Source organism: Melanerpes formicivorus, unplaced genomic scaffold (genome assembly GCF_026170545.1).
Source record: "Melanerpes formicivorus ecotype bairdi unplaced genomic scaffold, bMelFor1.0.p_v2 SCAF_21, whole genome shotgun sequence".
Lineage (NCBI taxonomy): Eukaryota > Metazoa > Chordata > Aves > Piciformes > Picidae > Melanerpes > Melanerpes formicivorus.
The window spans coordinates 1,013,068-1,039,941 of NW_027142373.1; the positions used below are offsets into that span (position 1 = coordinate 1,013,068).

Genomic DNA, 26,874 nt, shown 5'->3' on the forward strand with positions numbered 1-26,874 from the left:
AACCCTGCCAGGCAACGGCCCCGCACCAGCGGTCCCAGACAGCGGCCGAGCCCGCTCTTCTTGGGCTGAGGCTCTATGGCCGGCTCCACCCTTACGCTACACGAGAAGGCGGAGGCGGGACAGCCCCGCGCACTCGCCGCGCTCCCTTTGTTCAGAGGCCACGGGTGGCGCTACGTCTTTAAGTGCTCCCAGCGCCGGCCCTACCGGCGCGCCGAGCGGAGGGAGCCGTGTGATTGGTTATGGTGCCTCCCTTTGATTGGTCTCCGGGCGCAACGTCGCGTCCCGCCTCCCACGTCTAATAGGCGCCGCGGGCCGCTTGTTCGGAGCGTGAGCTGCTGAGTGGGTGAGGCAGCGGTCCCTGGAAACAGTTCCGGGAAACCCCGCGTGTTGCCGGGGTCGCGCCGCCGTCCATGAGGAGAAGGAGGAGCGCGCGCCATTTGCCGTCGCTGCTTGGGCCCGAGCTGCGCCGCGCAGGCCCCGCTCCGGTGAGTCTCTGGGAGGTGCTGGGGGCACTGGGGGTCGGCCTCGCGCAGAGGGGGGGGCGCTCCGCGGCCGCGGGCGAGGGCTCCCGCGCAGGCACCCCTCGTCACAGCGGCGGCGCGGGCAGCCGCGAGCTCCGGGTAGGCCCGGCGCTGGTGGAGGCGGGCCTAGGGCGCTAGCGCCGCGTAGAAGAGTGGGGTGGGGGCGTCCGGGGGTGTCGGCTGCGGCGTGTCCGCTCCGTAGGCCGTGGCGGAGCGGGCGGGCCGGCTGCGCGCGGGAGCTGGCGCCGGGGGCGGGCCCTGCGGCCTGGCGGGTGAAGGCGGGGGGGGGGGGCGGCTCGGCGGGGCGGCCCGGCCCGGCGTGGGCCCTGCATGGGGAGGGCGGCGCGGCCGCGGGCTCCGTCCGGCTGTGCGGATTAGGCTTGCATGTGGCGAGGAGCCGGGACGCGCTGTTCTCGCGGTACTGCTGCGAGGGGTAGTGGTGGTGCGTCCGCGGTGCTTTGCCGATTCTGTCCCGGCGCTGCGGAGCAGTAATACCGTAACGGTGCGGGCGTCCTGCTAGGCAGCGTCCCCGGCTGCTGCCCGGCCTGCGCCGCAGTGTGCCGGGCGAGACTGAAGGAAGCTTTCAGTAGAACACGCACCGCGGTTGCAGCGCTCTCTGAATCTTGCGTAGCCCATACTGTGATCGAGCTGGCTCTAGAGAGGGCAGACTGCGGTGCGCCTACTCGCAGCGCTCAGATCGCGTTTAATTCTTCTATTGAAAGAGTAACGCCTGATAAGTGCTCCAAGGGAGAAACTCTAGAATTTTCTTGCAAAGACGTTGCTTTTCTTAACCGCCCTTTTGCAAAAAGGCCTTCACCAAGTTTTGCAAAGTTCTGCTTAAATAAACGATTCTCGTTGCTGTTATTTTTAAAGCGAGGCTGTAGTTACTGGGTCTTAGGAGCCTTGTTACCTGTGGGTATTTGAACGTGGCTAAGTCTGTACTTAAGCTATACCAGACTTCTCTTATCGAAAAAGTTGCTTGGATTCCCTTTACCCTGTATGCCACGGTAAAGAGTCGCACCAGCGGTTTGTGCTGCGAAGGATGTGAACGCTCACGAAGCGGAGCTTTTAGGAGTTTGTTGTTTTTTTTTGGTTGGTTGTGGTTTTGTTCTTGTGTTGGTTTTTTTTTCTTTGTCTTTTTTTTTTCCTTTGAGGTTACAATTTAGCGCTGAATTTTTACCTGTCTTCTGAAAGTGAAAATAATCCAACTACTGTTCTGCATCTTGCAGTGTCATTTGCTTACTTTTTTTTTCACCGATGCAAACCGTGATGTTTGCAAGCTAGCAGAGTCTGCTTGATAATTTTGTATCTTGGAAACTTTTTTTTTCCCCATGAGTACTTCATATCTTTGCTGCTCAATTTTTCTGCCTAGATATAAATAATATTTGGAATAATACTTGAGCCTCCTGCTCACACTCAACTTACTAGTTTTGCCAGAAAGGACAACATTCCCTGCCTGCTTAGGCAAAGAGCTGAAAAATTCTTTTGAGGAGAAATTCATCTGAGCAAAGCTCATTTTCGTTGAAATGTTGCTTTGAACTGGAGTGACATAGATGTTCTGGCCACTCATAGCTCGTCTGGGTTGTACAACTTCAGTTAGTAACAAGCAGGTACAGACTTACAGTGCAGGCTAGCAAAATGTAGAAGCTGCTGATGCAGTCAGGGTTGTGTACTCACAGCGCTGATGTGCACCTTGCTAACATGCAATGCGTTGTGGTCATCTCTTGGTGTTGCTTTTGTAGATGTTGAAGCGTAGTCTCTGTACGGGCTGTGCTAATCTCTTGCTCAGTATCATGACAGAGGTTCTCTGATTTTTTTTCATTCCATTGGGTTTTGGAGTGAGAAAGGCTGAGAACTCTGTGCTGGAGGGGTGCGGGTGCTAGCTACCATTTGCTCTAAAGAGTCTGCCACTGAAATGCTGGTATGGAAACCCGGTTAATGTGTAAGGTCTTCAGAGTTGGATAACTTTGAAACAAGATTTATTGTAAGTCATGCTAATAAACTATATCATAATTAAGCTATTAAAATGTACTTTCTGTGTTGATAAGCTATGGTACAAAAGAACTGGCTATAATGCCTTCATGTAACAGGTAAAGGGATGGGCCAGTTATGTTTGCAAGTAAGTGAGTCTTTAATAGATCCCCATTTTAGTCTCCCAGTGTGAGTTCTTATCTTCCCCTCACTCGTTTGTCTCATTTCTTCCTGTTTTGACAAGAACCTTCTTGAAGTCTAAAGCTTAATTGTAAGGGGTAGCTAAGTATGTTTTCTTGTGGTTCATTAAAAAAACTAAACTAGTAACAACATAAAGGAAAAACCCAAAGTTCTCCTCAATGCTGTTTTTCATGCTTGTCATGAAAACTGGGTAGAAGGAATAAACGAAGGAATAAGCAAATTGAGTTACTCTGGTGCAGAATTTTTAAGGTATGAATTAGTTATGTTGCCTGTGCCCATGAGCTAAATAAGTTTAATTCCTCTATAAAATCAAAAGTCAGAAGGCTGAAAACAGTACTGATGTATAATCACTGTGGAGTTGGTTATGGTAGTTTGAGACACTGCCCCTTTGCAAGAAACTTCCATTCCTGTTCATACAAGCTGTTACTAAGCATGTTTTGTTAACTAGTCTGTGAATTTATAATTAATTGGATGGAGTTATACTTAGATAGTCTGTGGGTGGCAACCTCCGTTAAGAGGCATGGTATAAAATGCAGGGAATAGTAACATCATGGTTATTTAACCTGTGGTTGTTGGGTTGAGGCTGAGACCCAGTTTCTGTTTTCAAGATCCCAGGCACAGGCCCAGATGTAGAATATTTTTTAATATCCCCACCTAGGAAAATGACTATTTGAGTTATTAAACATGAAAAAGAAGGTTGTTCCTGGGTAATTTAGAACCACCTGTAGTTTTATCCTCCTACTTGTCATATGATTAGGGCTTAAACAAAACGGACTAGTCTCTTCGAAAGTTGCTCTTTCCAGACGCAGGAATCCTAGGTGAAAGGTAGTGGATGGCTAAACCTGTGTTTTGCATCAGGAAGTATTCATAGTCTTCAGAGATACATTGTTGGCAACAGCAGCCTGAAGTTTGAAGGAAGGCAATCCTCCCTTTCCCTGTACACAGCTCTGAGGTGGTGAGAGTCAGCCTCTCAGGTACTAGAGGAAATTCTCCTTGCCTGTGTAAAGTTGCCTTCAGTGTGTCTTTAGTACTGCTGCTTACTTGGTAAGCACGTTTTTGCATACACTGTTTTAAAGTCATCCATTTCTGCATGTTTTAAAACCACGTAGGTATCCCGAAGGTACTAATGTACATAATCTTTTACTTACAATACACACTTAAAAGCTCTTTGATTCAACCAGTCCCCCTCTCTTCTAGATACTTGACTTGCTCAATGCAAATGAAAAACTTGAGTGTGTGTGTGCTCTTCTGTGTGGCCTGGCCTGTCAGAGGCTGTCACATGGACACAGGGCCCATGCAGACATAGGGATCACTCCCCTCTTTAACCTGCTTTCAATGGGTTTTAGAGGACAACAAAACTGTTAGTAAAATCATGATGCGTTTTCCTTGCTTGTAAAATTCAGTGAAAAATACTTCTCTTGATAGCTATGTGTAGCTCATGTTATCTAGAGGGAGAGCCAAATGATCTTGTTCAGCTGTGCCTTTCACCTACGTATCTCTGCTGAACTCAGGGTGCAGATTCAGTATTGTGAGAGATGCAATTTTGCCTGTTGGTGATCATTCAGGAAGAAAAGTCAGTCTAATCTCAGATTTCAGGTCAAGCTTGCAAAGCCAGCAGGGAACCTATTACTGTATCTATGAACAATATATATTTCTTCTGGATGCTGTCAGAACCTGAATATTTTGACAACTATGTCACTTCAAAAATTTCTAGAATAAATTGTTTTAAGAAAGTCTTTAAATTATGTTTCTGTGACAGGAAATAGGTAACTTTTGAACACCCAGAGTGAACTTCTCTGGCTGGCGAACGTGCATTTGATTTTAGCTCTTTATGAGGGTACTAATTCTTAACCCAAAATAAACAATAGTGAACTAAAATGCTGAGGCTTAATTTACCTTTTCTAGAAGCTTACTTTATAAAGCATTTGATCAGCTGTAGTCCTGTGCAGTAATCCGACACCTAGGGGTTAGGTAGTGCTGCAGACACTGGTGTAGTTTGTGATGAAGGTAGATACCTTTTCATGCTGCTAGGCTGCAAATCTTCCCGGACAGAAGTTTGAGTTACTGAACTGCAGATGAGAGGTTTCTTCAGAATAGTGCTCAGCCTTTTGTTCAGCTGTAGGGACCACTGAGAACAGTGCTAAACTTTGGAGTATGTGACACTTCAAAGCTAATTGGGAGGAAAAAAACCCCATGTCTGGGAGCACTACCATAAGCTTTTGAAGTTTAGAAGGTGCTTTAGGTATTAGTTTAGCCTCACAGTTCTTGGTAGGCTGTTTTGTTGCTTGGTTTTTTTCTTTTTTTTTTTTTGGTCTTGTGTTGTTTTTTATTTGTTGTACAGAGAAGACCTTATATGTGTAAGTAGTTGGTTTTAGAAGGCAGTATAAAGGCAAACACCAAAATACTGCACACTATCTTTTTTGTACGTGCATTTTTGAGAAGAGGGGTTGAGAATGCTTCTGCACTTGGAGCATTTTCAGTTGAACTGAACCCCCCTGCCCTGTTTCATATTTGAGGTCTTGCAGGGGCAATCTAGCAAGCAGACATCTTGCTGATTTTGTTTTCCATGACTTTTGTAACCTATGGAAAATTCATGTCCAGTTGGTGGTTTGAGCGTGCCGTTAATAGCTGTAGGTAAACATTACTGTAGTCTTCAGGTGGCTGCTTCTTGTTGTTGTGATGAAGCCATAGTCATGGTTGCTTTTAAGTGGACTGAATTGGTTAGGAAGAATTTCTTTGTCAAATAACAGTGTGTGTGTGCTTGTGTACACCTATGTGCTAGGTAGCTACCAAGACCTTCCTTTTGCTCCTTCATTAATTTCCAAAGAATGTGACGTTTGACAGAGAAGCAGTGCGAGACTCTTGGGTGTCTCTACAATTGCCCTTCAAGCCAAGACAGTTTTAGTGAAATTATGACTTTTCTATTGGAAGAAAAATATATATTTATTTCTTTTTCTTTTCCTTTGCTTAAGCTTGCAGAGCTTCATAGGAGATCTTCCAAAAAGTTCCTGAGCTGTAGCCTAGAAGGGGATGGGCATAGAAGTGACTTTAGAGGTGTGGTTATGTTTGGAGGTTCACTTTGCAGCATAGTAAATAGCTTGAGGCTTCAGCACTTTAAAAAAACCCTGTTCTTGAATCATCTCCATACCTGTATTCCAGTACTTGATGCATTGCTCCCACCATGCTGCATATGTCCATCTGGGTATCATTTTGCTGCTGATCATTGACTTCTTCCCTGTCTTTTAAAGCCTGAGCCTCATTTCATTTCTGAACTTAACAGCTGATCATCCTAATATTCTCTGCTGGGTAGTTGAATTGTCTCTTGTCAGCCTTTTTATTTTGTGACTACCAAATATCAGCTGGCTGGCTACTTGAGAAATTGGAACTGTTTTTAATGAATTGGGCAAAGCCCACTGGAATTGTCTGAGAATATCTTTGTGCATTTTTCAGTGCACTTACTTGGAATCAGTTTACTAATTCTGAAAGCAAGTCTTTTGATTCATATATGAACTAAAGATGCTGCAGTCATGGCTTCCTTGTAAACCTCTAAGTTATATGTTGTAAAATAACAAGCTGTGATTTGTAGAGCTCCTGTTTGAGTCAAACGTGGAAACAGTTCAGTTGCAGCTACAAATTCCAATGTGCATTAAGTGCAATTTTCCTCCTGTCCTCCTTGAGTTCTGACAGTGCCATCAGAAAGTGTTTGGCTAGTCCTGTGCAGTACCCTGGGTTTGAAGGAAGACATGGCACCAAGCCAAGAAAGTGGAAAATTAGCAGAAAGTATTGACATTTTTTGTACGTGAAGCTACCCTGCAGGGCTTTGTGTTCACTACATTTTAAATGATTGTTTTTGAAAGTAGAGGAATGGGGAATGCAAATAGTGCTAGAGCTCTTCTGATTCTGGTTGAAGGATGTTGTTCTCGTGTCCCCGTACATTCTAGCTGCTATGGTAACCAGCTGACTTCCTGCAAACCAGCAGATAAAGTTTAGACCTCGTTATGTACATGAAGTCCATTTTTTTAAGATGATGTAAATCCTTCCATGTACATTTGCCACAGTATGAAGAGTTGTACTTTTCTTTTGAAACTTTAGATCAGCTGCATCCAAAAAAAAAAGTATTAAGTAAAACTTTTGATACAGGTCATTTGCAGCATGTATACAAATTAGTTTAGTTAACTCATGCATTGTCCTACAAACTAGTTATTTCTGGCTTATTGTAATATAGCTCCTGAATTTTTTCCAGCAGCATAATAAAATGGCTAATCAGGTGAATGGTAATGCGGTACAGTTAAAAGAAGAGGAAGAACCAATGGATACTTCCAGTGTAACTCACACAGAACACTACAAGACACTGATAGAGGCAGGCCTCCCACAGAAGGTGGCAGAGAGACTTGATGAAATATTTCAGACAGGTATAATATGCATTTCTTGTTTCTGACTGGTTATGAAAGTGAGGGCATACCATTTTCCAATTTTTATAGATTAAGGTTTAAAAATTCATTGTTTTTGATCTGTGCAGCTCTGAATGTTTTGCTACTTTGACTTCCCTTAAGGCAAATTGGGTTTGACATTGACTAATACTTGACGCATCCTTAGTGTTTAATGTGATATCTTAGTCGCTTTAGGGCACAGAGCACTAGTTTCCTAGACGCTGTCAAATAAACATGTATGTTGGAGCATACTAAACTGTACTTTGATTTATTATTTTTATTTCCTTCAATCCAAATCATCATTTTGCTTTTACTTTTCTACTGTCAACTCCTCACAGTGGTTCTTAAACACTGAAAGGCTGGATAGATGACTTAGTGAGGGAAGCAGCTAGCTTGTCTTGCCTGGGACTACATTTGAATTGAGTCTGCCTGTGGATTTTTTTGTTCTCTCCAGTTCTGAGTGGACAGTTTAATCCATGTTGGTTATTACACTGAAATGTTCAGTTTGACACAAACTGCTTTTCAACAAAGTTGAGGACTAAGCTATCTAGCAAACTGAGTAATGCCTTGCTGGTAGCAAGTGTCTCTGCAACTTTTAGTAAGGTTTCTTTATACATACAAAGGTTTTTCTATTTTGATTTTGTAACCTTCTTATGATTTTGTTCTATAGACAGAAGCTTCCCTTTCCTCTTCAGAGTGTGTTCTGTGAACAGATTTACACAAAGCAGTAGCACTGCTCTATGTGCTGATCTTGAATGCCTTGGTGGCAAGATGACAGTTTTTGTTGAAAAGAGTCAAAATTGCACTGATCAAGTGAAGGCAGTTCAAAAACAATACCTTAACAATCTCCAGTGTGATGCTCTGGCTCACGTGGGTGGTGTCTTTTGGAAATCATTCACAGTGAGCTTTCATCAAGCTTTCATTAGTTTTAGACAGACACTTTCTAACTGTGGGTCACAGTGATGTGCACTTGATGGTTTGAGAGAAGGTGTAAGTGCCTGGGCAGAGGAACTTGTGGGGCTCTAACACGTGTTGCAGTTAGGTTGTGTTATGAGGAGTTCTCAAGGGATTTAAAAGCTTTTCATCCCAGAATCTGACTACTTAGTAGAATTACACTGCATGAGTAACCTGAAAACATTTATTCAGCTTCCTTAATGACACTGAAGATGTTTGCATTGTGCAGGGGCTTGTCAGTGAAGCACACTACTTTTGAGCTAAATTTGGGGTTGAATGTAGAGATTTTTAATCTCCTGAGGTCTTACATGAAAGATACAGGTGCCTTCCAATATGCAGGATCACTTCTGAAATGTAGTCCTCGGGCTTGGCACTACTGTGCATTTTTGAACTGAAGTACAATTGACCAATCTGTGTATTCTGGAGAGCAAGCTGTTGCAAAGCGTGTGGAGTTCTTGGTATCTCTTCTAAACTTTGCCGTGTAGTTTAAAAAGTGCAAATCTCGAAGGCTAGACTTGTCATGCTCCACAGCTTGTGCAAGTGCATAAGGAAAGACCCTTAAAAAGGAAAAAAAGTGCTTCAGAACTGGTCCAGTGTTTCTTGGGGGAGTCTGTACCTGTAAAATTAACATTTAGCTTTTTTTGGGTACATAGCAGGGCTCGAAATGATCTCTTTTTGAGTTCTGGCTCTTGGCATAAAGCAACAAAATGGCTAAAAGAGAAAACAAAATACTATTTAATACTTGCAGGAAGTCCACTGATTTTTGCTTTTTGAAGTTGGAGGAAAGAGTGAACAAACAATCCTACTTCTGAATATTTTGTGGGGTAGAGCTTCCTAGGTATTTGATTGCCAGCTCCTTGTCACAGGCAGTAGAACACCAGCAACGCTCACATGTCAGCTTACTCCAGATTAGCTCCATGCCAGAAAAAAGGAAGAGTGAACCTTAAGTGAAAGACAAACCCCAAATTATTAGAAGTGAGCCAGAATTCACTGTTTCAAACCCTGGTGTGTAACGCTGCTTTTATGTAGCAGATTGGGGTCCTGCAGGTTAGCAAACTGTTACACGTGGGGTACAACCTTGCACATCAGTTAGTGCTTAGGAATATACATTTTAATTTTAACTTTTTTTTCATTGTTGTACTCATGTTCTTTCATATACTTGTGTAGGAATATGTAATGATATTAAATGTATAATTCTGTTGCTATGGAACGTAACTTTTGATTTTTAAAAGCAAACTGCTTAGTTCTTAGTTTCCATGGAATTCGATAGAAATCTGTAACTTCTTTATCTTTAACTTTTAGGGTTGGTAGCTTATGTCGATCTTGATGAAAGAGCAATTGATGCTCTTAGGGAATTTAATGAAGAAGGAGCCCTCTCTGTATTACAGCAGTTTAAAGAAAGTGACCTGTCGCATGTACAGGTAAGGTGAGAGCTCCAGGAGTGTGAGCACTTCAGTCTAAATAGCGTTCTGGCACTACTGGGAGGAGAGCTGTAACTTAGAAATTCGTTGATGTTGCTCTGTCCTTACGTTTCGAACCCAAATCGCAAGCCTGTTGTTAAGAATTGCCTTAAATGTGGAGGTATTTGAGTGCAAAGCAAAAGCTCCCAGCTAACAAAAATGAGTGTGCAATTGAGGACGGAAGGTAAAAATGGAGTCTGCCTTCTCTCAGTCTGGCAAGTTTGCTCAATGAATTGTTGTGTTTTTTCTAAAGGATTCTGTTGCCATTTGGTTTATTGCATTGGGTTGATGTAGTGGCTTCATGGTATGGAGTGTAAGATTCAGGATTCTGAGGGCTTGTCATACACACAATTGAATTATTCTGTAAATTGTATCTACAGAACAAAAGTGCATTTTTATGTGGAGTTATGAAGACCTACAGGCAAAGAGAGAAACAAGGCAGCAAAGTACAGGAGTCGACGAAGGGACCAGATGAAGCAAAGATCAAGGTAACATTTAGAAGAACTCTGATTCTGATTGCACAGACAAGTGATTTTGAATGCATTTACAAAGAATCGGTACTGCCTGGGTACTTGAAAGAAATGTGTGCATGGTAGTGATTCAGAAGAGAGAGCTTGTTTGAAATGCACATCTTCCTGATGACACAATTGCCAAAATGCCTGAACTGAATGTTCCCTAAGGGCTGTGAAAACATTGGTATCTATGTAAGAATGGTCTGAGTTGTCCTTTTTATTAATGCTTTTATGTACTCCTGAAACTACTAATGGGACATTTCAGCAAGTTACTGTTGTGTTAAGAAACACTTCTGTTGTGCAAAACCCCTAAGTACAGAGGGGGTGAAAAGAAGGGCCTGGTGTGCTGGGGTTCTTGGGGTACTGCATTTGAAGTGGGGAATAGGGAAAAAGAAACAGGAGCTCTTTTCAGTGATCTTGAAGCATGAGAAAAGTGTAGCTGTTTGTGGTGGTGATTGTTTTAAACTCCAAGAACAACGTTTTTTTTGTAGGTTCTGTCTGTATATACCTTGTTATCAAGTGTGGTAAGAAGCAGATAAATTCTTATCTTAGGACACTTCAGTTGCTGTATTTTAACCTCCTATCCCTCCCTGGTAACTAATGTGACATCTGTTTTTTTTCAGGCTCTGCTAGAGAGGACTGGTTACACTTTGGATGTAACTACAGGACAGAGGAAATATGGGGGTCCTCCTCCAGATACTGTATATTCAGGTGTGCAGCCTGGTATCGGAACAGAGGTTAGTATCTACAGACTGCTGTGGTTGTTATTTTGTATGCTTGTGCAATCTGATACATAAAAAGCACTTGAAACCAAATTATTATACAAGTAAAAGCTTACTGTCGAGGAAAGCATTCTTCTGTGTGTGTCTCTTCATCGGTCTTAGTCCTCAGTGTTCTTCCAAAGCCAGATAATAGATTGAGAGGGGTGAAGCAGGTGGAATGCAGTAGGAAAGGCTATGTCAAACTTGTTAGAATGTAAAATAAATCAGTAAATTGCCAGACTTGATAGCCCACCCTGAAGCTTATGGCCCATCACTTAACAAGTGACCAGTGTAGGGGATGGCTGTAGAGCTAGACAAAAGTGGGATTAGAAGGTCTTTGCTTACATCATCAATGGAATTTAAGTGACAGTGACAAGGTCGCAGGACTTGAGTGCTGTATAAAGATACTCCTACAAAGTTTGGAAGAGGACAGCTGAGATGAGTCATTACTAAGGAATTGTTTATTTGCTTTTGTTTCAATCTACATGAAAAGATCCTCGCTGCTTGCATGGATTGGCAGTCAAACCTCCACACTGAAGGAGACCCTGCAGCTTGTTTTCTGGTGTAAAGCTTTACATTTCTGTGTTCAGAAAGGTGGCATAGAAGTTGTTTACCAACTTAATGGTGTTGCCAGGGTGATTATGTAATGGTATAAAGTGTTCCCTAATTACACTGTCTGTTGACATTAGGAAGCATTTCTTTACTGAGGGCACAGTCAGACACTGGAACAGGCTCCCTAGAGAGGTGGTTGCTGCCCAAGCCTGTCTGTGTTCGGAAGCATGTGAACAATGCCCTCAGTGATGTGCTTTGACCTTGATCAGCTCAGAAGTGGTGAGGCAGTAAGGCCAGATGGCCATTGTGGGTCACTTCCAACTGATACTAAAGCTGAGCATTCATTATATTTAAACATTTCCAATGTAAAGCATTTTTCTTATAGTGAGGCCACATTCTTGGAGATGTTTATGGGATGAGAATGGAAGCAATTCTTTGTTGTTTCCTTCTTTCCTTATTCTGTCTTTGGTAACTGCCTATCCTTGAGGGGCTTGTACAGGTTTTGCTTCAGATTTCTAAGATACTTTTTTCTCTGCCTTTCATAGAATCATGCCTTGGTTGGAAAAGACCTCTGAGGTCATCAATCCAACCCTCTACTCAGCACCTCCACGACCACACATCTTGAAGTGCCACATCTACTTATTTCTTGAATACCTTCAAGGGCAGTGATTCCACCACCTCCCTGGGCAGCCTCTTCCAATCCCTGACTGATCTTACAGCAAAGAAGATTTCCCTTGATCTCCAACCTAAACCTCCCCTGACATATTTCCAGGCCATTTCCTCTCCTTCTATCACCCAAGATTAGGAAGAAGAGACCAACCCCCACCCTACTGCAACCTCTTTTTAGGGAGTTGTACAGAACAGTGAAGTCTTCCCTACAGCTGCTGTCACTCAGCATACCCAGGTCCTTTTCTACCAGGCAACTTCCCAGCCACTCTGCCCCAAGCCTGGAGTTTTCATGGGCAGGTTGTGACCCATGTGCAGGACCCAGCACTTGGCCTTGTTGAACCTCCTTGGCCCATGGATCCCGCCTGGCCAAATCCTTCCTTCCTACCCTCAAGCAGATGCACACTGCCACCCAATTTGGTGTCATCTGCAAACTTGCTGAGGGTGCCTCAATCCCCTCATCCAGATCATTGATAAAGATATTAAACAAGATTGACCCCAAAACTGAGCCCTTGCCTTTCCTTACCTTCATTTACAGCACCTGTTCTTTCTAAAGTTAAAGATGGTTAGAAGAGTTTCAAAGATATAACAATTTTTTTTCCCTCCCAAAAGTCAAGGCCTGGTCATGAAGCATCGTTGGGAATTCAAGATCATGACTCAAGCTGTGCTTCTTGCTGGCAAACTGAGCAGTCTTTGGTTTGGTCATGGGAATGCTTGAGTTGTATGTTGCCTTCTTACCTGTTCTGCAAGGCTCTGGGCTCTAGCAGCCTGTTCCCTGGCTTGCTCTAGCTGTTTTGAATGCTCTCAGTCTCCCTAGTGACTTGCCTTTGAAACAGGAGCTCTTCTGGAGCTTTTTCTGTAAACTACCAGATGAGCTTTAAGAAAATTATCAACTCCTTGGATGTCTTTCAGTTTATAGGTTAGTTTTCCCTCCTTTGGGATGCCTGAAGCTTTTGTTTGTGCTGTCAAGAAGATGCTCAGCAGTGTCACAGTAAAGATGGTTTCTAAAGAAATTATTCATATTCCACAGATGAAAATGGTGGAGAGGAACTGATTAGACTGAAACTTAGTAACTGATGATTGGCAGGACTTCTGAAGCTCTGCTTGAGTGAGCTTGTTCTATGCTAATTGTAGTGTATTATTTTACTGAGGTGTGTTTGTAAGAAATGCTGAAAAAAATTCTTAATATCTTAACAATTTTTTTTAGATGCAACTACTTTACCTTGTCCTGCTGGGGTTTAAAATAAACCCAGTCCAGCAGCGCTGGAGGGAGCACAGCACAGGCAGCAGTAGCATCTACGTAGCAATTGCAGTAAGTTTTTGAGATCAAGTGCAGACAAGACAAGGAAATCAAATGTTAGAAATGCTTCATTAAATTCAGTTGCAAGCAAGGAGGAGTTAACATGCAGATGGTCCTGTCCAGGCTAATGGTACTACAGCAGCACAGGAAGTGACTGATGTGGCTCTTGATTTCCATCCTTCACCTTCTGGTGTAAATTGATACACCAACGTTTAAGGCATGATGTGAAGAACAGGAGGCTTCATTGATAACTGTAAGGTACCAGCCCTCTGCCCCACAATAACAGGGGCTGGGGGAAAACCCTTCTCAGAATAGGCACAGTGCAGCTGGCATGAAGGAAGAAGAGAAGAGCAGATTTAGATTGGATGTGAGGAACAAGTTCTGCACCAGGAAGATGCTGGAACACTGGAACAGGTTGCCCAGGGAGGTGGTTTAGGGCCCATCCTTTGAGGTATTCAAGGTGAGGCTCAACAGGGCTCTGGGCAGTCTGATCTAGTAGAGGATGTCCCTGTTGACTGCAGAGGGGGGTTGGGCTAGATGAGCTTTGGAGGTCCCTTCCAACCCAAACCATTCTATGATTCTGTGATCAACTAGAGTCTGTACTGATGGCTGGATTGGTTTCAGTGTTACTGATGGGTCTCAAGATTAAGTAGAAACTGCTGAGGCAGTGCTATGGCAGTGCTTATCAGGGACATGAAATAAAAACTTGAAAACTCTGCAAATAGATTGCTTGCCCATAATGCACTAAGATGATGATCAAGCTTTGATGTCTGTATGGCAGCTTGGATTGTAGACAGTGGAGGGATTGCTGCATGTCCTTTTCAGAGCTGAAATGTATTGGGTGAGTATATGAGAAACATCATCTTTGTAGGGACAGAGCTGTGGGGCTTCCAAATCTTTGCACTGTGCCAGAAGGATTTTCCTCTTTTTTGAAGATTGTAGATTGAGATGAGGTGAAGCAGTCATGTGGCCTATGTGAATTAGCCCTTAAATCTGATATTTGGGGAAGTTTGACTTCAAAGTACATGAAGAGCACCACTGAAAGGATGGGCTTTGAAGAAGCTCTTGCAGCACTGCAGTACACTGCTTGTAGCTTGTGCTGCACACAGAAGAGGCTCAGCTGTTGAGACTACTGAAGGGCCCATCATCTAGAGTGAAGAGGGGGATGCACTCCTCAGTAATGCTCTACAGAGGTGTTCAGGAAAGTGTAATTCACTTGTTTCCTAGTTAAGACTTGGCATTATCAATCCAAAACAGTAATAAGAAGTAAAATGAAGTACTTTTGTACAAGTCCTTTGGGAAGCAGAACTGGAAGAAGTCGTAGGGCCAGAGATTACAACAAAGACCCAGAAGTGCTGCACTTACCTCCTGCTGAGACAAAATGTCTGACATTGGTTCATTGACAGAGCCAGGTTCCAAAGGCTTTCCACAGCACTCATGTTGTGGAACTGAAAAAGAAAACCTGACATCTGATACTTGCATTCTTTGGTATTTCATAGAATCATTAAGTCTAACCATCAACCTGAGACCACTGTGGCCACTAAACTGTGTTCCACAGTGCCAGGGCCACAGGTTTGTTGAGGGACACATGCAGGACCCAGCACTTGGCCTTGTTGAACCTCATACAACTGACCTTTATCACAGATCCAGCCTGTCCAGGCCCCTCTGCAGAGCCTTCCTACCTTCAGCAGATCACACTCCTACTCAATTTGGTGTGATCTGCAAATTTGCTGAATCTCAATCTGATCATCCAGATCATTGATAAAGACATTACACAAGGGTGACCCCAAAACTGACCTGGGGGACACCAGTAGTGACTGGCCACCCACTGGACTTCACTCCAGTGTAACTCACCTGGTTTTCAGCGACTTCATTCAAGCCTTTCAACACATCTAAAACAAAGGCACTGCAGGTGTTTCTTCTGGCCCCTGTGAGATGTTCACCTGCTGTTTGTCCTGCCTGGTATTGACCCTGTGTTCCTGAACATAGTAAATTTTACAGGTTCAGACCAGGTCCACTTGGATGTGAGTGCCTCAGAGCTGAATAGTCCTATTCCCAGTGCAGCCTCCAGCAGAGGTCAGGTGGAAATAGATTCAGAGGAGATTGTTGGTTCTGTTCCTCATGGTGGTTTCCAGGGTGTATTGCATGAACTGGCAGAGAAGTATGGTGGCATTGGCCATGGTCTAATGTTTATAGAGTGAGCTGAAGAGACTGTGGAAAGGAAGGAGGAGTCAGAAATGTTTAGGGTGATAAATCATTGATAAATAGCTGGGAAAGTAGATTTGGGATTGGGATTGGGATTAGGGATTTTCCTTCAGCCTTCTCTTCTGATGTGTCACCTTCAGCTTCTGCTGGAGATGGTGGCATCTGAGACAGCATAATGTGGATTTCTTACATTTGGCTGACTTAAACAGTTACAGTTTGTGGAGAGTTCAGCTGACAGTGTCAGTAGCAACTTGGAGTTCTTGTGCTGTGTGTTCCATGATGGCCTCAATCTGTTTTGTCTGTGAAAGCTGCACGTGGGTTCATGGGTTTTGGCATTAAATGTTCTAGATGGGATGACAAAGGGAATTGTGATGTCCTGACAATCCCTACTGTTCTGTAGGGATTTCTGAACTTTCTGGGGAGGTGACAGGAGGAAAGCCTGTTGGCTCTGCTTTTACATTTTCACTCAGTATGATAAATACTTTCCTTTTTTTCCCCCCAGTAGCAAATAAATCTTGGTCAGTTGGCATTCACACTGAACTCAGAGAGGCTAAGCTAAGTGCAGGTAGTGTTCTGGAAGCTGAATTTAAGGCATCTAAAGGTTCTAGCTTTCCTTTTGGGGGAAAAATAATTTGTTTTTCACACTTCTAAAATGGGAGTCATCAAGCTCTCTTCAAGGGTTTGCTGGTGTCAGTGCTTATGTGGCCATTCCAGGTGCCTTTAGCTTTGAATTGTCTGCTGGTCCTTCAGCACCAGCTGTGACTGGCTTTGAATGGCCAAGGCTTTAATGCAAAAATTTTTTCCAAGTTAAAAATAAATAGAATTTGATCTTTATGGGGGTTTGAAATACTTTGCTTGTATTAGCAATTCAGAGCTTTTGACAATTCAGAGGAGAGCTGCAATGATTAAATGATTAGGGGGTGCAGACCTGCCTCAGCTGAAGAGATTCAGCTCCTTACCAGACCTTTACCACAGTTTGTTGTCATTGCTCTGTGCAAGCTACAAGAGGTCTCCAGGTTTTCTCTGCTATTCAAACATTTTATTGGTGGAAGCTGAAACAAATGCAGACTAGAAATAAGACTGCAGTGTATATTAGAAGTTGAAAATGTGCATTGGGCAATGTAAGGATTTGTTCAGACTTCTTCTGTCTCTGTAGCTTTCTAGTGAAGATTGAATTACAGAGTGACTCAGATGAGCAAGGAAGTGCTCCACCTGCCTTAACCTGCATACCCAGCTAGGTAGCCTGTAAGGTCTTTGTTTTTAATTGCCAAAATTCTAACCAGGTAAGAGCCATTTAACTCTTCAGTGGTGGAAATGTTTCTTCAATACAAGTTACAAACCCAGGTTTTCCATAGGTGAAACCCAGTACTGAGAGCAGGAGGTGTATTAGTCTTGGTAGGGCATCCACTAATGCTGGCTGCAGTCATGGCTACAGTGTTGCTGCTGTGGTGGTTTATACTGGAGTGGTCTTCCTTTCCCAGGAACTTCCAAGTGTTAAAAGTAAGTCTGGATTTTGGAAGAAGCTTGGTTTAAGTGTCCTCTTCCTTTTTAGGTTTTTGTTGGTAAGATTCCCCGAGACCTGTATGAAGATGAGCTGGTGCCGCTCTTTGAGAAGGCTGGCCCCATCTGGGACCTGCGCCTCATGATGGATCCTCTTTCTGGCCAAAACAGAGGCTATGCTTTCATTACTTTTTGTAGTAAAGATGCAGCACAGGAAGCAGTCAAACTGGTGAGTAACTTACTTGCAGGTTGGCCAAGATAATGCAAGTAGCAAGCAGGTTGGTGATCTCTCAAAGAATGAAGTCTTGGAGCGTTTCATTAGAGCATACATTAACAGACTCACTTTAACTTCCTTAATGTGATACCCTCCAATAATGTTCTGCTTCTAGGACCACACTCTGCTGTAGCCTCCTGCAGTCTGTTGGAGTACCTGGTGGTCCTGGGAACAGTTTACATGATTACCACTGGAAAAATGCTCCCCTGCTCTTTATCATCCTTCCTACGAAAAGAGCTGATTGAATGTGCTTTGTTTTGCTGCCATGGAGGAGGTCTCTAACTTGCTTGTTCCGGTTCACAATGCCCTTTAATTCTTTCCAGTGGCAGTCATGAGGTCTGCTCACTATGTGGACACCTGACTTAGGCTGTGCTGAGGTGGCTTAGCAAAGGACACAATGCAAGCCCAAGAGAGTTAACATGAGAGACAGCAGCCTGACTGGCGCCCTGCTGCATTTGGCCTTGCCTCTGCCTGAGAGGAGCCAGCAGAATTAGGCAGATCAAAGTGTGTCTCACAAGGTTTTGGGGTTGGCTGTGAAATGCTGCTTGCACTTTGAAGCAAATCAGGCAAAATGCTCTTTGTCATTTGCCTTAGGAGAATTCAGCTGTATGAGAGAGGGTGGGGGAGACTTAAACACCTAGTGAAGCTATGGGACAAACTTTGAAGTGCTTCCTACTGTATTGTAAAGGCTTCATAAGGGCTTTCTGCTTCTAACTGTTCTGGCATTTGTGCCTCAGATACTTTCCTATGCTTGGAAACAGTTGCAGTTTTGTTAGGCATTTCTGGGGCTGGAAGTGGTCTGTCCATGCTTGAGGCTGTTTTCCTTTCTAGGACCTACTTGTGTGTTTCCTGAATGTTTTTGCAGCTGATTGCCTCTGGGACTCAGTGTTTGAAGGTGGTGGGATATCAATTAATGTCACTAAGGAGGAAAAATTGTTTTGAAACTTTCATTTTATTTTTTTGTTGACCAGATAGAAGATGCTCAGAGCTGTTACCTTAAATTTTTATTGATAGAGGGAGATGAAGGGGAGGGTACTGAAGTAAGAGGAGATGTAGCAAGAGATCTGCTACTGATGGTGACATTTTATTTCAGAAAAATACATTTGAAATCTTGTAGATGAAGCAAAATTCTGAAATGTTTTTGTCTTCCTTAAAGTGATCTTGTTTGGCCTGTGGTAGCTTAATGTTGGCCTGGTTCTTTTCAAGTACGAAGCTTAGTGACAGTGTTGTGCTGCCATCTGCATGGCTGTGCCTCAGCTAAGCAGAAAAAAACCAAGTTTTCAGCCTAAAGAATTGGGTGAGATTTTCAGGAGCTGGCTGGTGATCAAATGTCCATTCTCTAAGGTTGTGGTTGAATATCCTACCTAAACCAGAAGTGATGTGTGTTCTGAAGGGGTTTTATAGGGGGGTTATTTTGTTTGCTTTCTTTTAAGCTGAACCCTTATATCTTCAAAGACCTATCAGGGTGGTGGTGTTCAGGGGAATCCAGCTGTGGGTGCAAGTCTGAAGCAGTGGGCTCAGGTTATTTAAATGGGAAATTTTAAATTTCACAGAAAACCTACAAAGGCCTCTAGCATTTGCAAGGTCCCTGCTTCAGGGTTGGGAGGTGGTGGTGGGATCAAGGTCATGCACTGATGGAGACTTGAGTATCTCCCAGCAAAGGTGCTCAGTGCTGAAAGCTCTTGGAGAGCTCCCAGGATCTCTAATACTCTGTGCTTGCTTCTTAATAACAGCAGCAACAGTTGATACTGAGCCCCAGCACAGGAAGCAGTCACAGACTAGGAAGGTCTCTCACATCTGGGACAAGCAGTGGGTGAATGAGTTGAGGCTGTGCAGTTTGGATGTTCAGGGTTGTTCCTTCTCTATCAGTTTCTTTGCAGCTTTCCCTTAGACCTTTGGACATTCCTGTGCTTGGCAGTGTTCTTCCAAGGGAAAGCAGACCCCAGACCTGCAGTTTTAGTAATCCTCTTGCCATGTGCTGTGTGTAAAAGTGGTGGATGATGAAGCAAATAGCTGATTTGATAATTTTGAGGCTCTTTTTATCCAGATTGCTGTGGGTAAAGCAAATGAATGGCTTTTTATTTTCTCAGTGTGACAATTATGAAATCCGTCCTGGGAAGCACCTTGGAGTGTGCATCTCTGTGGCTAACAACAGGTTATTTGTTGGGTCAATTCCAAAGAACAAGACTAAGGAAAACATATTGGAAGAGTTCAATAAAGTCACAGGTAAGACTTTCTCAGTGAGAGTTGAACATTGATCCCAGAATACCCCTCAGGTCCTTTGTTTTGTAGGTCTGGGTATTTGACAGAGGTGTTTAGCTCTCATTTAAACTGCTCCCAGGTTGGATGCCAAATTCTTGTCTGGTAGAAATTTTATAGCTCAGGTATCCTTCAGGTCTGGTTAACAGATTCTTAAATGAATGCTGTTGTAGGTTTACAAATTGAGATGGAAACAGCACAAATGAACTCAGAGAAGATGTGAAGGTCCTAATTGTGTTACCTGTTGCAGCTTCCTGTTGAGGGTTGTGCATTCCTAGCTGGATCTGCAGCAGATTCTGCTTTCACAGCTGAGAAGTGTTTGGGAAGCCTCAAATAAACATACTGATAAATGATGGGGTGGAGGGAGTGCCAAATGAAGGGAATGCTACTGCAGAAATAGTTAATGACAGATGAATCTCTGTCCCAATCCATCAGTCTTATTCCCCAGTGTATGCAGCAAGTAGGAGGAAGGGATGTCAGCTCAGTGACAGCAGAAGGATGCTTCTACTTTAAATGAGAGAATGAGGTTCTTGGTCACTGGCTTTTGCTCCTGTAGGAGAGTTTTAACTTGCTGCTTCTTTTTAAGGACTGCTATTTATAAGTACTTCAGGGAAGTGGTGAAAACAGAAGGTGAACATTAATTTAGTTCTCTCCCCTCTTTGGAGAAATGTGGAAGAAATTCTTTGCAGCTTCCCCTGGAGGCAGGAGTGATGCCACATAGTAATGCTGACTGCTTCTCAAAAATGTAGAAGTGCTAAAACAAAATACAGGAAACTTACACAGTGTGAACTGTTCAGGTTGGTGTTTTGCGAGGCCTAATGGTCAGGTAAGTTCATTCTGGAGAGTTTCACCTGCTGGATAGCCTGTTTGTGAGTGAATTGGATGGAAAGCTGTTATTTGGGTTGCTTTTCTTCTGCTCCATCCTGCTTTCAGCAGCTAGATTGAAGGCTGTGTGTTACAAAAAGCAAGGGAAGGCATTTTAGAACAGGCTCTGGATTGGGTTTTGTTTGCTTTTGTTTGTTTGTTTTTCCTTTTGAAGCTGAATACTAAAGACTTCTTTTTCAGAGGGTTTGGTGGATGTAATCTTGTATCATCAACCTGATGATAAGAAGAAGAATCGAGGTTTCTGCTTCTTGGAATACGAGGATCACAAGTCAGCAGCTCAAGCTCGCCGCCGCCTGATGAGCGGGAAAGTAAAAGTCTGGGGAAACGTTGTGACGGTGGAATGGGCTGATCCAGTAGAGGAACCTGACCCAGAAGTCATGGCAAAGGTAAATAAAGACTGAACAGGATGCCCTTGTGCTTCAGGACAAATGGCTGTGTGCCACAGTGACAAGGATTTGCTCCAGCTAAGCAATAGTAGTTTTGAGGCAGAAAAAGCTATTAGAGGGCATTCTTGTAATGAACCAGGCAAGCTAGGGTGGTCTGAGCACTGCAGGTGAGTTGCTGTTGGGAAGGTGCTGGTGTAAGCTGCCCTTCACCTTTGAACTGGTAGTGTGCAGGGCTGCCCTGCCTTGGCACAGCAGGCTGCTCATGAACACGAGGTGGGTATCCTGCCAAATTGTAGCTAGGGTGAGGTGAAGGTGAAGTGCAGCATAGGGAACGACTTCCGTTTTATTCCTGTGTTCTGGGATAATCCTTTGCTGCTCTTGACCTGTTACTAAAATTTTACTGGGATTTGTAGCATCCCAGAAACAGCAAATCAAAATTGGATATTCTTCTGGTCATGGGGGAAAAAAATAATCTGTGGAAGGAGAGAAGTTGTAGGAACTTCATGCAGGTAACTACAAGGTGGTGGTGGGGGGGGTGGTTTGGGGTTTGGTGGTGGTTTTAAAACTAGTACTGAATTCCCAAGGTCAGCCAGAACTTGGATTCAGAGAGTCAGGCAATCACATCTTACCAGTTTGTTAAGTTTCCTTTCATGTTTGACTTCTGGAGATTGCGTCTTTTCATTCTCATGGTTTTGGTTTGGTTTTTTTTGTTTGCTTCACCAGGTTAAAGTTTTATTTGTAAGAAACTTGGCCACTACTGTGACAGAGGAAATTCTTGAGAAATCGTTTTCTGAATTTGGAAAGCTGGAAAGAGTAAAGAAGTTGAAGGATTATGCCTTTGTTCATTTTGAGGACAGAGGTGCAGCAGTGAAGGTAGGTTGATTTGTCTTTCCCAGCTAGATTGATGTCAGCAGTTTCTTTTGTACGAGTGGTTTAAAGACCTCTCTTCAGACTGAAGATCTCTAAGACATTCGTAGAGCCCATGTGATAGGGTTCCCCTTGTGACAACTGTAACACTAATGATTTTGTTCCTATGATTTCAGTAGCTAGGAGGATGTGAGACTTGCAAAGGACAAAACTGTAGCAAGTTAACAAGTAGACTGGAAAAGAGCTATAGACCAGTGCAGGAGTCTAGAGAAGAGGAAAAAACCCAACCTAGTCAATTATTCTGAGGAAACACAGACAGAAGGTATTGGTTGTCTCTCCAAGACCCCTGTTAAAAGGCTGTGTGTAGCTTTGGAGTGCCAGAAGTATTGAACAGAAATTACAAGGGGAGAAGAATGGCACTAGCAGGCTCTCTTAATGTATTGCCTGTTTTTAACTCTGCATTCTCCCTCCAAGGTTTCCTTTAAAAGACTTCATAAACATTGGAGGTCGTTACTGTACGCTCCAAAGGCATCTTCTGCTGTTTCTAAGAGCAGCTGAAGGTCATGAATCCCTGCTTGTACTTCAGTGGATTGAAATTGATAGAAATGACTCCATGGGCTTTTTAAATCCATAATTTATGGGGGGGAGAAGGAGGGGAGGAAGTGTTCTGCACCTGGGTGTCTTGAGCTAGCACTGTGCATGTGATGTATGTGGCTACCCAGATCCAAGGCTCTTTAGTCAACTGTTTGCAGCTTTTTATAACAATTTAATCACTTAACATTTTCCTACCCACGCAAAGAAGGTTTAGAATACTCTTGACTTTGGCTTTAGGATGAATGCCACTCGTTTAATGGAGCTGAAGTCTGTTTTGGGTAGGTTTAGACCATGTTCAAAAGAGAGTAAGAACTTGTTAGCAGAGAGGGTAAGTCAGCAGTACCTTCTACCATGGTTTGTTGTAGTGTGTCTTTAAATATCCTCCAGTCCCTGCCCAGCAGACCTTACTGCTGAGTGCTCTTGTCTAAGAGCAGCTGAAAACTTGTAGCAGAGGAGAGAGATCAAAGACAGCACAGCAGAGCATCTTTTGATGCTCCTCTCTGCAGTACTACCTGGACCACCACTTGGAATGCTCTCCCATCTCCCCCCCTATGACTGCTTTATGGCTACTACGTTTGTTTGTGAACTTGACAAGAGATTTTTGTATATGGCTGTGTTGGTTGTTTTTTAATGGAAACTAGAATGCATGGAATTGGTTCCCTGATTCCAGTGCCTGCTTATCTTCATGCCTTCTTTGAAATAAATAACCATGATCCCTCATGCTCTTGAGGCATATAGCTGTACAGACATGGAAAGTTTGTGTTAATGCAAGCGGTAATACCTGGAAATGTTAAATGTCAAGCAGATAACTGTGGGGGAGAGCAGGTATGTGTGTGGTGGTCTCTGTGTCTGCATTTGAGACAAATGACATCACTTCTGCTGGAGGATACTGGCCTCCCATGAGGATATCACAGGGTTTCAGTAACACTGTTTTTGTCCTTAAGTATACAATCCTCAGCAATAGTTGATTTCGTCAGAGGCACTCATGCAGCACACTGAGCCAGCTAGGTAGCCTGCATATAGTAGTGCTCTCTTCCTCCCTGCATGTCTGAGCACTCTCTAGAGGGTATAAGAACATAAAGTGATGGCAGTATGTCTGATTAGAAAACAAATACCATGTTTTAATCCTATTCCTTTACCTTATGAGATAGAGGTCTATTTTTTTTACTTAAATGTTGTTTCTGTAACTGCTGAAAACAGTGGGCCTTGAAAGAATGCTGCCTGAGATCTTGTTGAAGTGTCACAGGAGCTGTGCCTGCGGCATAGTTTGGCCTGGAGCAGCCGAACCATCTCCATCTTGTTTCTTTCAGTAGGTTTTAGCTTCCTTTTGAATGGAAAGAAGTTGTTAAATGTTTCTCTTTTAATTGTTTTACAGGCTATGAATGAAATGAATGGGAAAGAGATAGAAGGGGAAGAAATTGAAATAGTGTTAGCAAAGCCACCGGACAAGAAAAGGAAAGAGCGTCAGGCAGCCAGACAGGCCTCCAGGAGCACTGCGTGAGTGTCCCTTCCTGTGCTACCCGCTGCAGACTGGGTGCTGCTGTCAGAGGGGAGCTAGTTTGGAGGAGCCTGAAGGGCTGCTCTCCATGTTGGGTATTGTTAATGGACCAGAGGAAATGTCTGCTGGTGTTTGGGAGCCTTCTGAAGATCAGTAACTGCATGTTTCTTTCTCTTACTAGGTATGAAGACTATTATTACTATCCTCCACCTCGCATGCCACCTCCTATTAGAGGCAGAGGCCGTGGAGGCAGAGGTGGCTATGGCTACCCCCCAGATTACTATGGCTATGAAGATTACTATGATGATTACTATGGCTATGACTATCATGACTACCGTGGTGGCTACGAAGATCCCTATTACGGCTACGATGATGGCTATGCTATAAGAGGAAGAGGAGGAGGAGGAAGGGGTGGGAGAGGTGCCCCTCCACCACCTAGGGGGCGGGGAGCACCACCACCAAGAGGTAGAGCTGGCTATTCACAGAGGGGGGCACCCATGGGACCGCCGAGAGGAGCCAGGGGTGGGAGAGGGGGTCCTGCACAGCAGCAGAGAGGACGCGGTGCTCGCGGAGCCAGGGGCAACCGTGGGGGCAACGTAGGAGGCAAGAGAAAGGCAGATGGGTACAACCAGCCCGATTCCAAGCGCCGCCAGACCAACAACCAGCAGAACTGGGGCTCCCAACCCATCGCTCAGCAGCCGCTCCAGCAAGGTGGTGACTATGCCGGTAACTATGGTTACAATAATGACAACCAGGAATTTTATCAGGATACTTATGGGCAACAGTGGAAGTAGACAAGTGAGGAGGGATTTGAGAGGGTATCGGAAAGATAGAATTGGTTCTAGCTCTACATCCTTCAAAACAAAATTGGCTTAATGTTCATCCTTCCGTAGCGATTGGCTGCCACCTGTGCTGGCTGAAGAATCTCTCTCGTGTATATACTCCAGGCTCTTAGGTTTCTGTTTTTGTTTTTTTCATAACGCACTTGGACGTTCCTGGGCTTGCAGAATTCCTGAACTCCATGAGGGGGTTTCAACGCTTTTATCATTTTAGGCTTCATTTTAGCAGTTTAAAAGCAGGAATGGCACACTGTTCAATCATGATTTTGCAGAACCTCTGGTTTTGGACAGGTTTGGTTTTGTTTTGGTTTGGTTTTTTTTTTCCCCTTCTTTTTCCTTTCTTTTTCCCTTTTTGTTTTTTCTTTTGGTTCCTTTTTTGGTTTGTTTTTTTTTATTTGGGATAGACTACATAGGAGTATGCTGTACATAAAAGTAAAAGCTAGTGCTTTGTCTTAGTAGTTTTAAGAAATTACAACAAATTTAAGGTTTGTTTTTTTTTTGGGGTTTTTTTTTTTTTCCTCCTGTATTGAAAAAAAAAATAACATGATTGTATGTTTTGCATTCCTAGAAGTAGGTTAACTGTGTTTTTAAATTGTTATAACTTCACACCTTTTTGAAAATCTGCCCTACAAAAAAAAAAAAAAAAATCTGTTTGGCTTTAAAAAAAACCAAAACAACAACAACAAAAAACACAACAACAACAACAACAACGTCAAAGCCGTGGCAATTTGTTCCTTGATGTGATTGTATTTCCAATTTCTTGTTCATGTAAGATTTCAATAAAACTCAAAAATCTATTGAAAACATTTACCTATTTCAAATTCCATTGTGTCCTAAAACATTCTTTCATTGGGAACTGCTTTCAAAGTCTAAACTGCCTATGTGAGTGATCAAATCCCTGCAAAATTTCCTGTGCTTTCCAACGTGTGGCACTGCGGATACCAGACTCTGAGAAGTAGGAGAGGTCACAGCCGGCCCACGGGGCACTCTTTGTTTAATTGCTGTTCAGTAACTTACCAGCATCTAATTTTGAAGCTAATTTGATTATTTGTTTTTTTTTTTCTCTCCTTTCCCCTTTAAGTGTTGAAATGTATCCAAACATTCACAGAGATCTAATTTAATCTTCCAATGCAATGTGGAGAAGGAGGCAGAGCCTACAATGGTGTTAATTTTGTTCTTTTGATTGTGCTGCGGAGGCCCTCCCGAGGCTCTCGTGCTAGGATCCAGCTCTATCCTGTCACTCAGTGTGCAAACAGAGACGTGGGTCTGATCTCCAGAACCTTAGCCTAATTTAGGAGAACATTTGACTAGGAGTGAGAATGGTGACTTAGGTCCTGTGGCGCAGTAAACCTCCTGCTACAGATCACACAAACGTAACTCTCCGTATTCTGCTTATTTCTGTCTTGGTGGTTTTAATTTGATGTTCTGCCATGATGAACAATTTGCCTTAGAATTTTCACGCCTTGTAATAAAGGCTGCTCAAAAAAAAACAAAACCAACCCAGTACCTTTTGGGGGCATTACTGGCTACACGATTGGGGTATGATGTGTTGCTTTGACCCTTGTCTTGGACATTCCCAGATGTCATTTTTAACTGGCAGGTCATGACATTGCTCTTCTGTTGCATCTGAGCCATTCTGTACCCCAATGAAGAACATTTTCTTCTCAAGAAAAAGAGAGAAACAAACGGATCTAAACTTGCTCTAAAGAAAACTATTGCTGCACCTCTAAATACCCAAATCAGATACATTGCTCATACCTGATTTACAGCATTCTAAACACAGGCTGTTGAGGAAGTTAAACTTCAGTGGTCATACTCCTCCCTTTGTCTTCTATTCCTGTCTGGTGTCTCTCAACTGTATTATGTCAGAATGTAAAGTGAAAGCTGAGTCTCCCACGCTGTACTGTTGTGGGGCTGGTACCTGACTGCATGGTTTGACCTGAACTGAAGCGAGGATGTCTTACCTGCTTCTCAAAAATGGGTTTGCCCCTCCTTTGCAAATTGGTCATAAGTAATCCAAAGTGCTTTTCAAAATTCCTATTTGGTATGTTTCAAACCCTGTTTGGATTCTGGGGGTTTATTTTTGGGGGTGGATTGTTTGTTTGTTTTTGTTTTGCCTCAATTGATTTAAACATTATCAAGTGAATAGGACCAAATCCTGTCCTCTCTGTTCCTTACTTGAGCAGAGAAGTCAGGGGGGTGTTGCCTGGGTTTCAGGCTTGTGGGTAAGAATCTGGCT

At 43.4% G+C, this 26,874-nt stretch overlaps 1 protein-coding gene across 4 annotated transcripts; it reads left to right on the plus strand.

The window, feature by feature from the left end:
* Positions 1 to 360: 360 nt before the first annotated feature.
* HNRNPR (heterogeneous nuclear ribonucleoprotein R) lies at positions 361 to 25,441 on the plus strand. Of its 4 annotated transcripts, none has more exons than XM_068150935.1 (11): positions 361 to 485; positions 6,937 to 7,105; positions 9,380 to 9,498; positions 9,918 to 10,025; positions 10,673 to 10,786; positions 17,086 to 17,262; positions 19,398 to 19,533; positions 20,632 to 20,837; positions 21,561 to 21,710; positions 23,674 to 23,795; positions 23,978 to 25,441. In XM_068150935.1, the coding sequence occupies exons 1-11, from the start codon at positions 411 to 413 to the stop codon at positions 24,588 to 24,590; spliced, it is 1,989 nt and encodes a 662-aa protein (XP_068007036.1). In that variant the 5' UTR covers positions 361 to 410; the 3' UTR covers positions 24,591 to 25,441. The 4 variants fall into 4 exon arrangements, with proteins under 4 accessions (XP_068007036.1, XP_068007038.1, XP_068007039.1 ...); XM_068150937.1 differs by having other exon boundaries at positions 6,940 to 7,105; XM_068150939.1 differs by lacking the exon at positions 6,937 to 7,105 and having other exon boundaries at positions 365 to 485.
* The last annotated feature ends 1,433 nt before the right edge of the window (positions 25,442 to 26,874 follow it).

Coding starts and splice junctions, on each gene's coding strand:
- HNRNPR (XM_068150935.1), top strand. CDS start 411: ATGAGGAGAAGGAGGAGCGCGCGCCATTTGCCGTCGCTGCTTGGGCCC. Junction 7,106..9,379: donor TGATGAAATATTTCAGACAG/GTATAATATGCA, acceptor TTTAACTTTTAG/GGTTGGTAGCTTATGTCGAT. Junction 17,263..19,397: donor CACAGGAAGCAGTCAAACTG/GTGAGTAACTTA, acceptor TTATTTTCTCAG/TGTGACAATTATGAAATCCG.